The sequence below is a fragment of the Natator depressus genome, chromosome 3 (assembly GCF_965152275.1).
Source record: "Natator depressus isolate rNatDep1 chromosome 3, rNatDep2.hap1, whole genome shotgun sequence".
NCBI lineage: Eukaryota > Metazoa > Chordata > Testudines > Cheloniidae > Natator > Natator depressus.
Window position 1 is genome coordinate 121,508,492 of NC_134236.1, and position 13,160 is coordinate 121,521,651.

The window sequence follows — 13,160 nt, forward strand, 5'->3', positions numbered from 1 at the left end:
AGACGGAGAAATAAAATCTCAATACCTGTGAGAGTTCCTCCATATTAATTGTAGTGCATTATATAGTCATCTGTTATAATACCCAGAAATGCCAAAATCCCTTTGGTGACCTTAATTAGGTTCCATTCCCTTTGTTTTACACTGTCGTTTTGCTTATTTTATTAATATTTTGGTAGAAGGGGAGGAATGAGATGGTGGAGGTGCATTGAGGTCTAAAGTGGGGAATTCCTCTCCCCCCTCCCGCAGTGGGAAATAGGGCTTATATGTATATGGACCAATAATTATGCTGCTTCTGAAAATAATTCTTTTAATTGCAAAGTCACAGCTGCTTTTAAGTCTAAATTTCAATGAGTTAATCATTTCTGAGCCTTATGGGAGAGTCCTACACATTTCTCTAGCAGGGATATAGTTCTCCATTAAAGTCTATAGGTGAATGTTAAAAATTCTATCAAGAGGAGATCACCCTCTGTTAAATTCAACAGGTTTCAGAGTAGCAGCCGTGTTAGTCTGTATTCGCGAAAAGAAAAGGCGTACTAGTGGCACCTTAGAGACTAACCAATTTATTTGAGCATAAGCTTTCGTGAGCTACAGCTCACTTCATCGATGAAGTGAGCTGTAGCTCACGAAAGCTTATGCTCAAATAAATTGGTTAGTCTCTAAGGTGCCACTAGTACGCCTTTTCTTTTTGTTAAATTCAACAGGTTTTTAGAGTAATTTCTATAGATACCTATTGGATTCATCCCGATTAATCTTTACAGGACTTTTCGATGAGGAGGGAAAAAAAAGGGAACATTTTATCTGTCTTCTAGGCCCTACTTCCAATGTTTGCTCCAACACTTTCGCAACATTTCTGAGCCAACAGAAGGAACAAGTGAAGACATGGTATACCCAACCATATTCCCTCCAAACTGAGCACTGGTTAAGGAATGATCCAAGAAACACATTAGGGCCTGCTTCAGAGAGGTGCTGGGTGCCCTCAATACTCATTGCAGTCAGTGAGAGGCAAGGGGCTTAAATACCCTCAGGACTGGACAGTTAGGATGTGATTTTATTTATCACAGAGTTTCTTACATATCATCTTCTAGTGCCTTTATATCAAGTGTGATCTGTTTAAAAGTCAAAGGGTGAATTTTCCAAATGTCAATACAGCATACTCAACATGGAATACAAGGAATGTATTCTGACTGCCTCTTACACTATCACTAGGAATAAAGATTTTGTCATCAGAATTTAGCAGACAGAGCTGCTGAATAGGAGGCACAATAGAAATCAGGTCATTCGTTGATGCTTGTATTGACTCTGTGAGGGGTTAGCAGGAGCAAACATTTGGTTTTGTTAAAGTAAGCAGACTTGATTAAAAAAACCCACAGGAAGCCGATTTTCTGGATCAAAAGTCCTGAAGTGAGGGGTCTCCTGTAAAACTCACAGATGAAGAGTGTGATGACGGCAGTTTTGTGTAATGGCTAGCAGAGAGGGACGGTTATTTCAATCAAGCCCAGTGTGATCGTCATGAAGCCCATTGTGGAAATTATTTCCAGGGATATGGCTGGAAGCTGGATTTACTGACAGTAGTAGCCAGACAGTATGATGGTCTTCATATGGGCAGCACTTCAGACCTTGTCACAAGAACAATCACATTTCTGACGTGTTCTGGGAGGCAGAGATGTCTGTGGAATGAACTATGGAAGAATCAAAGTCCAAATTCAGATCACAAATTAAATGTAAAAATGCGACTGTGGGAGCAGAAAGTCTTTCTGAAAAGTTTATGAGGTTTGGCAGTTTATTATGCTATGGAACAAAACAGGTGACTGGCCTCTGAAAATGTATAACAATCTCTCTGGCTGGTCGGCACTCACTATTATTTGTTTCTCTTTTTCCTTCCCTCTGTTGGATTTCATGAGGGAAGCTGCTGTTGTAGCACCATACGGTATTAGCTGTGGCTTAATGTGTGATGCTTTATAGACAGAACTCTCATTAGCATTAATCACACAAGGGTGTAAATCCTTCTCTCTCAGGAAGAGAAAATCTGCCAGTATCCCTTTGTTAAATCAAGGGTGGTCAAAAATCAGGCATTGCCCAGGCGGTCAACTAACTCATCGTTACGGGGTATGGGGTATGCATCGAATTTGGATCTCTCATTCAGCTGGCGAAAGTCATTACAAAACCTAGTGGTGCCATCGGGTTTGGGCACCAACACAATCGGGCTTGACCACTGACTGTGGGACTCTTCGATGACTCCCAGCTCCAACATCCTTTTTACCTCTGCCTTGATCTCCTCCCTTTTTGCAGCTGGGACCCGATAGGGCCTTAAAGTTACCTTTGCCCCAGGGTCTGTGATAATGTGGTGATATGCTTTGGTGGTCCGGCCTGGTTTGGTTGAAAACACGTCCTGGTATTGGTTGATCATCTCAGTTACCTCATTCTTCTGGTTTGGTGTCAGATCAGTGGATATCCTGATCTGCTCCTGCATATTATTTCCCTGGATCGGGGTCTCTTAGGCCACTACACAAGCCTCTCGTTGGTGCTAAGGCTTTAAGAGGTTAATGTGATAAATTTGTTCTTGTTTCCAACGTCCTGGCTGCCGCACCTTGTAGGTTACTTCCCCCACAGGTTCAACCACCTCATAGGGCCCCCTGCCATTGGGCCAAAAGCTTGCTTTCTGCCGTGGGTACCAGCACCATCACCCAATCCCCTGCTTGAAACTGTCGGACTTTTGCCTGGCAATTGTAATGGGTTGGCTGGGCCTCCTGCGCCTTTTCCAAATTCTCCCGTACAATAGGGGTGATCCAGGCTATCCGTTCTCGCATCTGCAACACATGGTCAATTATATTTCTTCCCTCATTGGGTTCCTCTTCCCAGATTTCTTTTGCAATATCTAGTATGCCACAGGGGTGGCGTCCGTATAATAATTCAAAGGGGGAAAACCCAGTTGAGGCCTGAGGTACCTCCCGGATTGCAAACATAAGGTAGGGTAGTAGGGTGTCCCAATCCTTCCCGCAGTGGGAAATAGGGCTTATATGTATATGGACCAATAATTATGCTGCTTCTGCCCCATCGCGACTTACCACTTTCCTTATCATTGCCTTGAGGGTTCGGTTAAACCTTTCTACCAGCCCATCGGTCTGCGGATGATAGACTGAAGTTCTCAGGGTATGTATATGGAGCAGCGTACAGAGATCCTTCATTAGCTTCGACATGAATGGGGTACCTTGGTCTCTTAATATCTCCTTTGGTAGCCCCACTTGGGCAAATATCTCCACCAACTCTTTAGCTATCGTTTTAGAGGCCGTGTTCCACAGGGGGACAGCTTCTGGGTAGCGAGTAGCATAATCCAGAATGACAAGTATATATTGGTGGCCCCGGGCTGTCTTCTCCAGGGGTCCCACTAGATCCATGGCTATTCGCTCGAAGGGGACCTCTATGATGGGAAGGGGCACTAATGGTGCCCTCAAGTGGGGACGGGGACTGTGCAGCTGACACTCCAGGCAGGACGCACAGTACCTCCACACTTCTTCATGTAGTCTGGGCCAGAAGAATCATCGCAGGACCCGTGCCAGAGTCTTCTCTACCCCCAGATGCCTCCCAAAAGGATAACTATGGGCCAGACTTAATACAGCATTCTGGTGTTTTTGAGGTAGTAGGATCTGCTGTACCTTCAGCCCCTGTACTGCTGCAACCCAGTATAAGAGACTCTTCTTCATTACAAAATAGGGTCCTGGTCCCTGGGTTTTCCCTTCCACAGGGACCCTATCTATTTCGGTTACCTCCTTCCTAATGTTGTCATACCTTGGGTCTTCAGCCTGGTCCCTTCCAAAATTTCCTCTCCCGGGGCTAATCTGCCCATGATCTAGGGGGCCAGTCTCTGTTGCCTCTACTGGTTCAGAGGCGTTAGGGTGTGGGACAGACTCGGGTGCTTCTCCCTCCTGGGTGACCTCCTTTTCAGCTGCTTGGGTCCACCTACCTACGAGAGCGACCCTCTGGCTTTGGGCCAGTATTCAGGTTCCCAAGGCCTTAGCTGCCCTTCTTTCCCGTTTCGTCTTTGTATGCTGTCTGGGAGCAGAGAACACATCTGGGGATATTTCAGAGAAGGTTGGAGGTTGACAGTCTACTGTGGATGCCTCACTACTTTCAGGACTTCCCCCTTTCTCCAATTCCCCTACCGGGAGTAAGTCTCCAAACCCTGGGAAGTCCCTCCCTATGAGCACCGGGTACGGGAGTTTAGGGACTACACCTGCTGCTACCTCAGTAGTGTTCCCCTGAATCTCGATTTTTACTGGGATGGTGGGGTAATAACCAACTGTCCCATGGACACATGTTATCCCCATATGCTTAGCCCACAGCAGCTGACCACGCTTCATGAGCTTCCCCGAGACAAGCGTGATAGCACTCCCCGAATCAACCAGTGCTGTGGTCTCTACCCCATTTAGCTTCACTGGTCTAGTGAACATATGTGGGGCTAGTGAGACCCCCACAAGGTGGATTAGGGAGCATGGGTCTGCCCAGTTCCCCAGGTTACACTGCATAGGCTCCTCGGCATTGGGACACTGTGCAGCTATGTGTCCCCACTCCCCGCAGGCATAACATCTCTATGGAGCCCTAGGCATTCCCCGGTCTCTTGGTTTGGGTAGTCTAACATCACAATCCGCTTTCCCCTCAGTGCTCCGACTCTTTGTGGCTTCTGGTGGGCCTTCAGCCCCTCTCTTTTTCCACCTGGGTTCTCCTGATGGCCCAGTCCCCCGAGCTCTAGGGCTTGGTGCTGCTAGTTTAATCCGGGGTGCTTCTTCCTTAACTGGTCGGGTCAGCTCCCTCACCGTCCTTCGCCTTTCTACCAGCGCGAAACCTCGTCATAGGTGGAGGGTTCATTCTGGCTTACCCAGGCGGCGAAGGTCTAGTGGTAGTCCTCTCATGTACCAGTCGATGACCAGAACCTCTAGTATCTCCTCCAGACTCCGGGACTCAGTTCGTAACCACTTTCGTGCGAGATGGATGAGGTCATATAATTGGGACTGTAAGGTTTTGTTTTCCTGGTACCTCCACTCATGATATCGCTGGGTCCGCACTGCGGTCGTTATCCCAGATCTGGCCAGGATCTCTGCTTTCAGCTGGGGGTAGTCTGCCGCAGCCTCTTCAGGCAAATCATAGTAGCCCTTCTGGGCCTCCCCACACAGGAATGGAGCAAGGATGCCAGACCACTGTTCTCAGGGCCAAGCCTCCCACAGGGCTGTCCTCTCAAAGGCCAGGAGGTATGCCTCTACATCATCCTCCTGCATCATTTTCTGCAGCCAATTGCTGGCCCGCATGATCTGCCTCCCATCATGGCCGTGGTTCAGCTCTGTAAGGGCCTTTACCTGGTTTACCAGTTCCTGCAACATAGCCCGGTTTTGAGAAGCCTGGTCCATCAGCAGGCGATTAGTCCCTTGTTGCCGCCGCACTGCCTCCTGTTGGGCGGCTGCCTGGACACGAGTAGCCTCCTGCTGGGCAGCCGTGGCTTGTATCAGTGCCCGCACTACCTCCTCCATTGTGGTGAAAAAAAAAATAGACCCTCTTCCCTTTTTTTTTTTCTTCCAAACACCCTCTGTCTTCTGCCGCGCTGTGGGCACCAGATCTCACTTCTGACACCAGTTGTGACAAAGTTCCTGCTCTACCTTGGTGGGTCTTGTGCTTATTGGTGGATTTGCTCACCTTGGAGCTTCACGGTAGCCCTCAGCTTGGCCGTTTTTCTGAATTCACAGTCCAGGTCGACTCCTCCTGTGTCTGACCAGGAGTTGGGAGGATTTGGGGGGAACCCGGGCTTGCTCTCTACTCCAGGTTCCAGCCCAGGGCCCTGTGGAATGCAGCTGTCTAGAGTGCCTCCTGGAACAGCTGTGCGACAGCTACAACTCCCTGGGCTACTTCCCCATGGCCTCCTCCCAACACCTTCTTTATCCTCACCATAGGATCTTCCTCCTGGTGTCTGATAATGCTTGTACACCTCAGTCCTCCAACAGTCTGCGTTCTCACTCTTAGCTCCTAGTGCCTCTTGCTCCCAGCTCCTCACACGCACACCACAAACTGAAGTGAGCTCCTTTTTAAAACCCAGGTGCCCTGATTGGCCTGGCTTAATTGATTCTAGCAGCTTCTTGATCGGCTGCAGGTGTTCTAATCAGCCTGTCTTAACTGTCTCCAGAAGGTTCCTGATTGTTCTGGAATCTTCCCTGTTACCTTACCCAGGGAAAAGGGACCTACTAAGCCTGGGGCTAATATATCTGCCTTCTATTACTCTCCTGTAGCCATCTGGCCCAACCCTGTCACAACAACTAAAGCTTGTATAGTGAGGCAAGACTGGTAATGAGGCTCTTACGCCATTTTATTATGTGCCATTATGGGCCGTCATTCACTGCTGTAAAGACTTGCCTCACTGGCTGCTTCTGTCTTCACCGCGGACTAGTTGGAGGGGAGGGTCTATTTGCTAGTCAGCATTCATACCTTTGTGCTGATACAGGCGTGTCCATAACAATGAAAACTGCATTTACAAAAAATGAGTTACTCCTCTCTCCCACCAGATGTACAGAACACCCCAGGAAAATGCTGCATAAGCTGCCATGCACCCAGGGCATATGAAATACAAGGGGGTCTCTTCTGTCTTCCCTACCACCTGGCTGCTATGAGGGTAGCTAGTCTCCCTTTTCTCTTGACCCTCCCCTAGGAGGGATGAATTTTCCCCATTTTCCGGCTCACAGATAGTGTATGGTGAGGATATTTCTCCTTCTCCCTGTTCCACCCTTCTGGCTTTTGGTGAGAGTGAACGAGAATTCCAGTGGCTTTTTTCTTTCTTCCCCTCCATGTGTAGGGTGTGGAGGAGAGCAAAGCCCACCTAGCACCAGGGAGTTTGCTGAGAACTCCCCCTGCTTTCTCACATGTATAGGGCAGAGGGTAGGGAGCATCAGGTAGTGAATGTATCATACTCTTAAACTCTATTAGAGCCACTTGCTGTCGCCCTGAAGAACCATGTGCAGTCCAAGATCCATAGATAGAGGACCACTGCTTTACACCACTCAGTTGGGTGCAATTAGTGTCCTGTTAGAGACTAGGAAAAGTAAATTTGAACTGCGGTAACTACTGATGATAGGGTAGTTCTATTAATAACCTGAGAGCACAAAAAACAAATAGTTCGCAAAGTTTTTACTTTCCCTTCTATTTTATTGCTCTGGTACTATATCAAGGATTAAAGTATTTGGGTCCAGTTATGGAAAAGAGAGAATAGGATATTTTTCAACAAGTACCTCACAAACGTGTGTTCAAGAATATAAAACACACCAAAGGAGGCTAACAGTCAGTTTGGTTTCTTGGCAATGACTGTTAATTTACAGTAACTTACAATAGATGACAATATTTATTTCAGATTCTTGTAAATAATTTTGATTTCAACACTGTATTTGGAATCCCACATCTCTGCTTTGTGCGTTGCCTTCCAGGAGGGGTCAGTGAATCCCCAGGACTCAGCTGGTACTCATTACCCTCTCAATCCAACTAACAAACCTAGAAACTCGGGCATAAACACCAGGCTTCATGGGCTCAGCACAGCCCAGACCCCAAGAGGTGACGCCATGAACGAAGAATTTTTCTTGCTCAACACATATTAGGGGTCCTCCACTGTCACCCTACAAAGAAGAAGAAAGAGGGTTGCTACCTTATTGAAAGCACACTATGCAAACAGTAACATGCAGGTCGGAGGCACAGAAGTGGAAATATCTTCACAGGCCAAGTATGTGGTCATAAGAAAACACCTCAACTGGGACCAGGGAGGAGCTATGCTTTCCCTGCCTGCGTGTTGGTTGACTTTTTTTGTAGTGGTGCCAATTAAGGGAACTGGTGTGTGTGCGTGAATGTCCCCTCTCTAGCCCCAAGGTTTTTGGTCAAAGTTCCATATGCCGTGAAGACCATTACCTTGACACTTTTAAGCAGCAGTCTTATAGTAAATCATGGCTGTTGCATCGCTCCAGTTGAGTGGGTGCAATGCCACTGAAATTTGGCCCAGCCACCCCTCCATCTGGTGCATAGGGAGTCTGTTCCTGTACAGTGGAGTGCAGAGGAGTCCACTGAGAACTCGACTCCTGGCGGCACCAGCTCATGTAAGAGAGGGGAGACGAGTGGTACAAGTAGAATTCATTTCTTATTGGTACGCTGCACCAGCTAAAGTGTGTGGGGGGCATGTGACCTCCCCACATGACCTCCCATGTGACTCCTCAAATGACCCTACGCTGCCCCTAGCCCGGGCCCCATGCTCTCCCCCCTCCTCCCCATGATCCATCCCACATTACCTGAGGTGGGGGGGGCTCTGTCCTCCTCCTGCTGTGCTGGAGACTTCTCAACCATGGGGATCTCCGGAACCGCAGCAGTGAAAGAAGCAGAATGTGGGGCTGCCCAGCGGCCCCACACCAGAAGCTCCTCTGGCACAGCTGTACCACCCCGAGCCCTGCCCCCAGCCCTTCCACGCAGCTGCATCTCCTGAGTCCTGCCCGAGGTCTGCATAGCAGCCTCGCTGGAGGACAGGGCTGGGGGCATGAGCCTAAGGGCAGTAGAGCCGCACCGGAGGAGCTGTCAGCGTGGGGTTCTGCTCCTTTCGCCGCTGCGGTTCCTGGGAGAGTCCTGAACCGCAGGGATCTCCTGGGAACCACAGCAGCGAAAGGAGCAGAACGTGGCGCGGCCCCACACCGGTAACTCCTCCGGTGCGGCTGTCCTCCGGGGGGGCCGCTGTACAGACCCCAGACAGGAGATGCAGGCACACAGCTGCATGGAAGGGCTGGGGGCGGTACAGCTGTTCTGGAGGATCTGCCAGTGTAGGGCCGCCCCTCATTCTGCTCTTCCTATGTCTTTCCAGTACAGCCTACTGGCTATAAATAGCTTACTGGTACAGCGTACTGGACCATGCCGCCCTACTTGCTCCACTGGGGGAGACTCCCCAGCCGAGGGAGACCTGGGGTCGCTGCCAGGGAGAGGAATGAGCAGGCACCAGAACAGGGTCCCTGCGGGGTGTGGGCAGGGCCTGGAATTCAACCCCCCTCCCCCCCCGAAATATCTGAATTGGCAATATTGTTTTTTTGTAAAGCTGCATCTTATCCACAGTACTAGAGACAGCCAGGCATGAAACATATTTGTAGAATCAGAGAATGATGTCAAGGGGCATTTGACTGCACAGTTAACCCTGTTCTTCCTCCCTTGAGTTCCGCTCTCTCCCACCCCCACTTCCTTCCTTCAGAACATCCCATCAGTTCTCCTACTCCTCTCCCGCTGAAGTCTTGGCTCTTCAAGCGGGGTGGAACTATTACTGCTGCTACCCATGCCTGTGGGAGAGCTGACTCTCTGCCTTCTTACTCCCAATTCATCCTACCCAGTGAGACCACACACCAAGTGGGAGCTGGGGGAGAAACAGAGGGCAGTGAGCGTAGTAAATAAGCTGGTCAGGGAAGAGAAAGGAACCTCTCACTAACGCAGCCGGCAAAAAGAGCATCTCCTCTGAGTGAGTGGGGGGGGGATCAAAGGGTTTTAAAAAAAACCAGCTGACTGGAAAAACAGGAGGCAGCACTGGAAAGCTAGGGAGCAAGAGAAGAGATCTGAGCTCCTGTCCAAATTCTAGACCTACAGTAGCTTCTTCACACCCTATGTCCCACCTGGTCAGAAATTTACTACCTGTAAATATCAGAACCCTGATTCAAGCACCTATGCCCATTGGGTGACAGGCACATCATGGAGATTTCTGCACACTCAGGGAATACCATTAACACTGCTGGTGCAGAAGGCCTGCTCAGGCAGGTTCATATTTACTTTCACTCTTCTTTTGTCAAGGAGTCCCAGCTTTTCAATGCGGAAAGCTCCCAGCTTGATCCCCTTAGTCAGTTAGATTAAGGAGCATTTCTAAAGTCCTTTCACATAGTCAAGGAAATCAGAAAACTGGAAACACTTCAGTCCTAATCCTTTGGACTAAAAAAAAAAAAAAAAAAAACTTTTCTACACTTATGAACATTCATCACGAACATGCCTTCCCCTAACAAAGAAAGGGTCTAAGGAATCCAACATGGAGTATCGTTCACACAGGGTCAACTGTAGATTTTCACACCCACTCACTGCTTGAGATGAGGGGGTATGAATTATCTCCAGCTCTGGTTGTACCAATGGAAGAAGGAGTGAGGGAGAACTAGCTTCTGTATGTATTTTCAGCTCTTCACTTCAAGAGGGTATTGAGCCATGAGTTGCTGAGGCTAATACTGTGCTCCTAAAGTACAGAGCCCCAAGTGTCATTTTTCCTGCTTATGCTTAAAGCCAGTTTTGATGTCCGCATTCTTTTCTTACCTGGCAGCTGTCAGTACCACCATCAATATTCCCAGCACAGAGCTCAGTGTTTTTAACTCTTCCATTCAGAAATTCAGGGCGATTGCACACTTTATTCTCAATCACAGGGAAGCCAGTTTCTTTAAGTTTACCTTCTCCACCAGTACCTTTGTGAGTAAACAACAAAACAAGTATAAATTACACAGATAAATTAACTCCATAGCAGAGGCAGTATGGTCCAATGGATAGGGTGTTGGCCTGGGAATCAGGAAACCTGGCTTCTGTTCCTGGCTCTGCCACTGACTCACTGTGGGCCTGATCCAAAGCCCGTTGAAGTCAATGGGAGTCTTTGTCCAAATCACTTAACTTCTCTGAGCCTCATTTTCCCCATCTATAAAATGGAGATAATACTGATTATTTTCCTTTGTAAAGTGCTTTGAAATAAATAAATAAAAAGCAGCAGACAAGGGCTTAGTATTGATAGGCTCTCATTAGGATAGCAGCATGGCTGATTCAGCAAAAAAGATGAAGGAATTAGCTTGGATTTATTTTAAATCTAACTCAAGAATGTTAAACCTCAGGGTGGGAAAAGCTGCAAAGTTCAAAACATCTGGAAGCCAGTGTGGTGATGGGATATGACATTTCAAATATGCAACTACCCACCTGCAAGATGCCACAGAATCCCCTGAGGCCAAAGAAACCCACAGTTGAGAGCAGGAATCTGACAGACAGTTTGCTTGAAACATCATAAAGACATAGGTCCCAACCATTGTGGAGACTGGGAATGCTGAGTACAGACACGCCTCTCATCTTGAAGAAGATGGGTTTTTAAGAGGAGGGTCTTAAAGTGAGAGTAGTGGCCTGGCAAACAGGTATGTGAAGGACATTTCTTATGTAGGGGCCAAGATGGAAAAATGTGCACAGATGGGAGCAGGAATCAAATGGGGTATTATCATTATTATGAACCGTGTGTACTAGCTAAGGACCAACCAAGAATAGGCCCCAGTGTGCTAGGCAATGTAAACACACAAAGTAGCTGACAGTCCCCAAACAGCTCGCGGCCTAAGCAGACAGGACAGACACAGGATGAGGGAATGGCATCACTGGTGTAACTGAGGGGATAAAGGGGTTGGAATAGGAGACAACGTTCTAGTCAGGCAGGGCAATGTGGCAGATTTTGAAAATGAGGACAAGAAGTCTCCTTCTGAGTACGGATTGGAGTCTTTGTGAGAAAGTCATTCAAGAGAATAAACTAAGTCAACATCATGCAGTTTAGAGCAGAGGCAAGGCTAGAAAAATATCCCTGCTGATTGTGCAGAAACCCAAGCTGGGGCAACAGACAGGAGGATAAAGAGGGAATGGGTTGACATTGTTAGGGCTGATTCTCCTCTCGCTTTATACTGCTTTTATAAAGGTGTAACTCCATTGATTTCAGTGGCGCATTCCTGAATGATGAGAATCAAACTCATAGAGAGAGGGAGGTGGAAAGAATGACATTGCTCAATGATATTTGCTATATGGTAAATACTGATGTATATTGATTTGTTTTTTCGAGCACAGAGGGTGCATACATTTGGGGTTTGCACTGATCTTTCAACTGCACTGAATGTGCCTCACCTTCTGTTTCTCCCCAGCCAGTCACATAGCACTCTGCTCTGTTTCCTAACATCACGTTTTCTGAAGGCAAACAAGCTGGGATCACTTCATTGTTGATTACTGCAGGACTGAAACAAAACAAAATGAAAACCAAATCCACAGAGGCATAGCTTTAGCTTGTTTGTCCCTGACACCAGTTACATTCTGAGGCTCTGGAGGGAGACTTGGTGCACAACGGGGTTGATTTTCAGAGGTGCTGAGCACCAATCCCCAAATGAAGTCAAGAAGAGCTGTTGGTGCTCAGCACCTATGTATAGCCCTGCAAGTCTTGAGGTAGAACTTTTTTTTTTAAAGTGAGGTGTTCTCTCAGGCCCAAAACAGCTTTCTTCTTAGGACCCTCCCACAGTGTGGTGCATGTACGGGCAAGGGGAGAAGTGACGAGCAGCTGGAGAGACTTGGCAGATCCTTCTGGAGGGGAAGAAATAAAATTAAAATAAATCAGAGAATTTGCCAAGCCACAGCGTGACAGGTCGGATTTCAGAGGTGCCTGCTTGGATGTCTAAGCAGGACCCTGGTCAGGGCTTCAGGCAAATGCAAATATACACAGTCATTTTCAGTGTACCACAAGAGATGCCTGACTATTATTGTACTGGGGCCCAAATGCTCAGCCCATCATTAAATACTCAGATGGGCTGGGCACTGGGTAGTTCCACCAGAGGAAGAAATCCTCCCACCCAGACCAAGGAGAAGCTGTGGAGACACCATGGCCGTTACTGCAGCCCTATCTCATCTCCTCCTCAAGATGGGAGATGATGATAGGAGCCACAAGGCAGAAGATGCTCCAGCCATACCCCTATTGCTGTTCCACTTCCACCCACCCCTCCTCAGTGGTGCTGCCACTTAGCAGAATTCCAGCCTGTCGGGAGTCAGGAAGGCACCCTCTTTTACAATCCCCCCAAATTTGTCCCCCCCCTTCCCAAAACTGTGCAACAGAACCACACTGGTTCTGTTGGCAGGGGGCCCTCCACATGCTTAGATGACAGAGCAGGGTCTATCTTTACATGCCTAGACATAACCATCTTGAGTCTTAACTGCCCATCTGCTAGCAATGCAACTGGACTGCTTGGGATTCAACTAAGACTCAGGTGCTGGATGCCTGGGGATCTGATTCTTTCCTTGCACCTTGTGCAATCATTTACACCTGTGTAACATGGGCATAACACCCGTCTCTTTCATCTTGGAGAGAATATCTTCTG

At 48.1% G+C, this 13,160-nt stretch overlaps 1 protein-coding gene across 1 annotated transcript in view; it reads right to left on the reverse strand.

Annotated features, from left to right (window-relative positions):
- Positions 1-7,185: 7,185 nt before the first annotated feature.
- The window catches only part of LOC141984065 (plasminogen-like), a 62,256-nt gene continuing 56,281 nt past the window's right edge, over positions 7,186-13,160 (reverse strand). The window contains exons 17-19 of the mRNA XM_074947002.1: positions 11,926-12,032; positions 10,330-10,475; positions 7,186-7,640 (exon numbers count right to left, since the gene is read on the reverse strand). Of these exons, the coding sequence (XP_074803103.1) occupies positions 7,479-7,640; positions 10,330-10,475; positions 11,926-12,032 (415 nt within the window). The 3' untranslated portion in view covers positions 7,186-7,478. The remainder of the gene's footprint in view (positions 7,641-10,329; positions 10,476-11,925; positions 12,033-13,160) is intronic.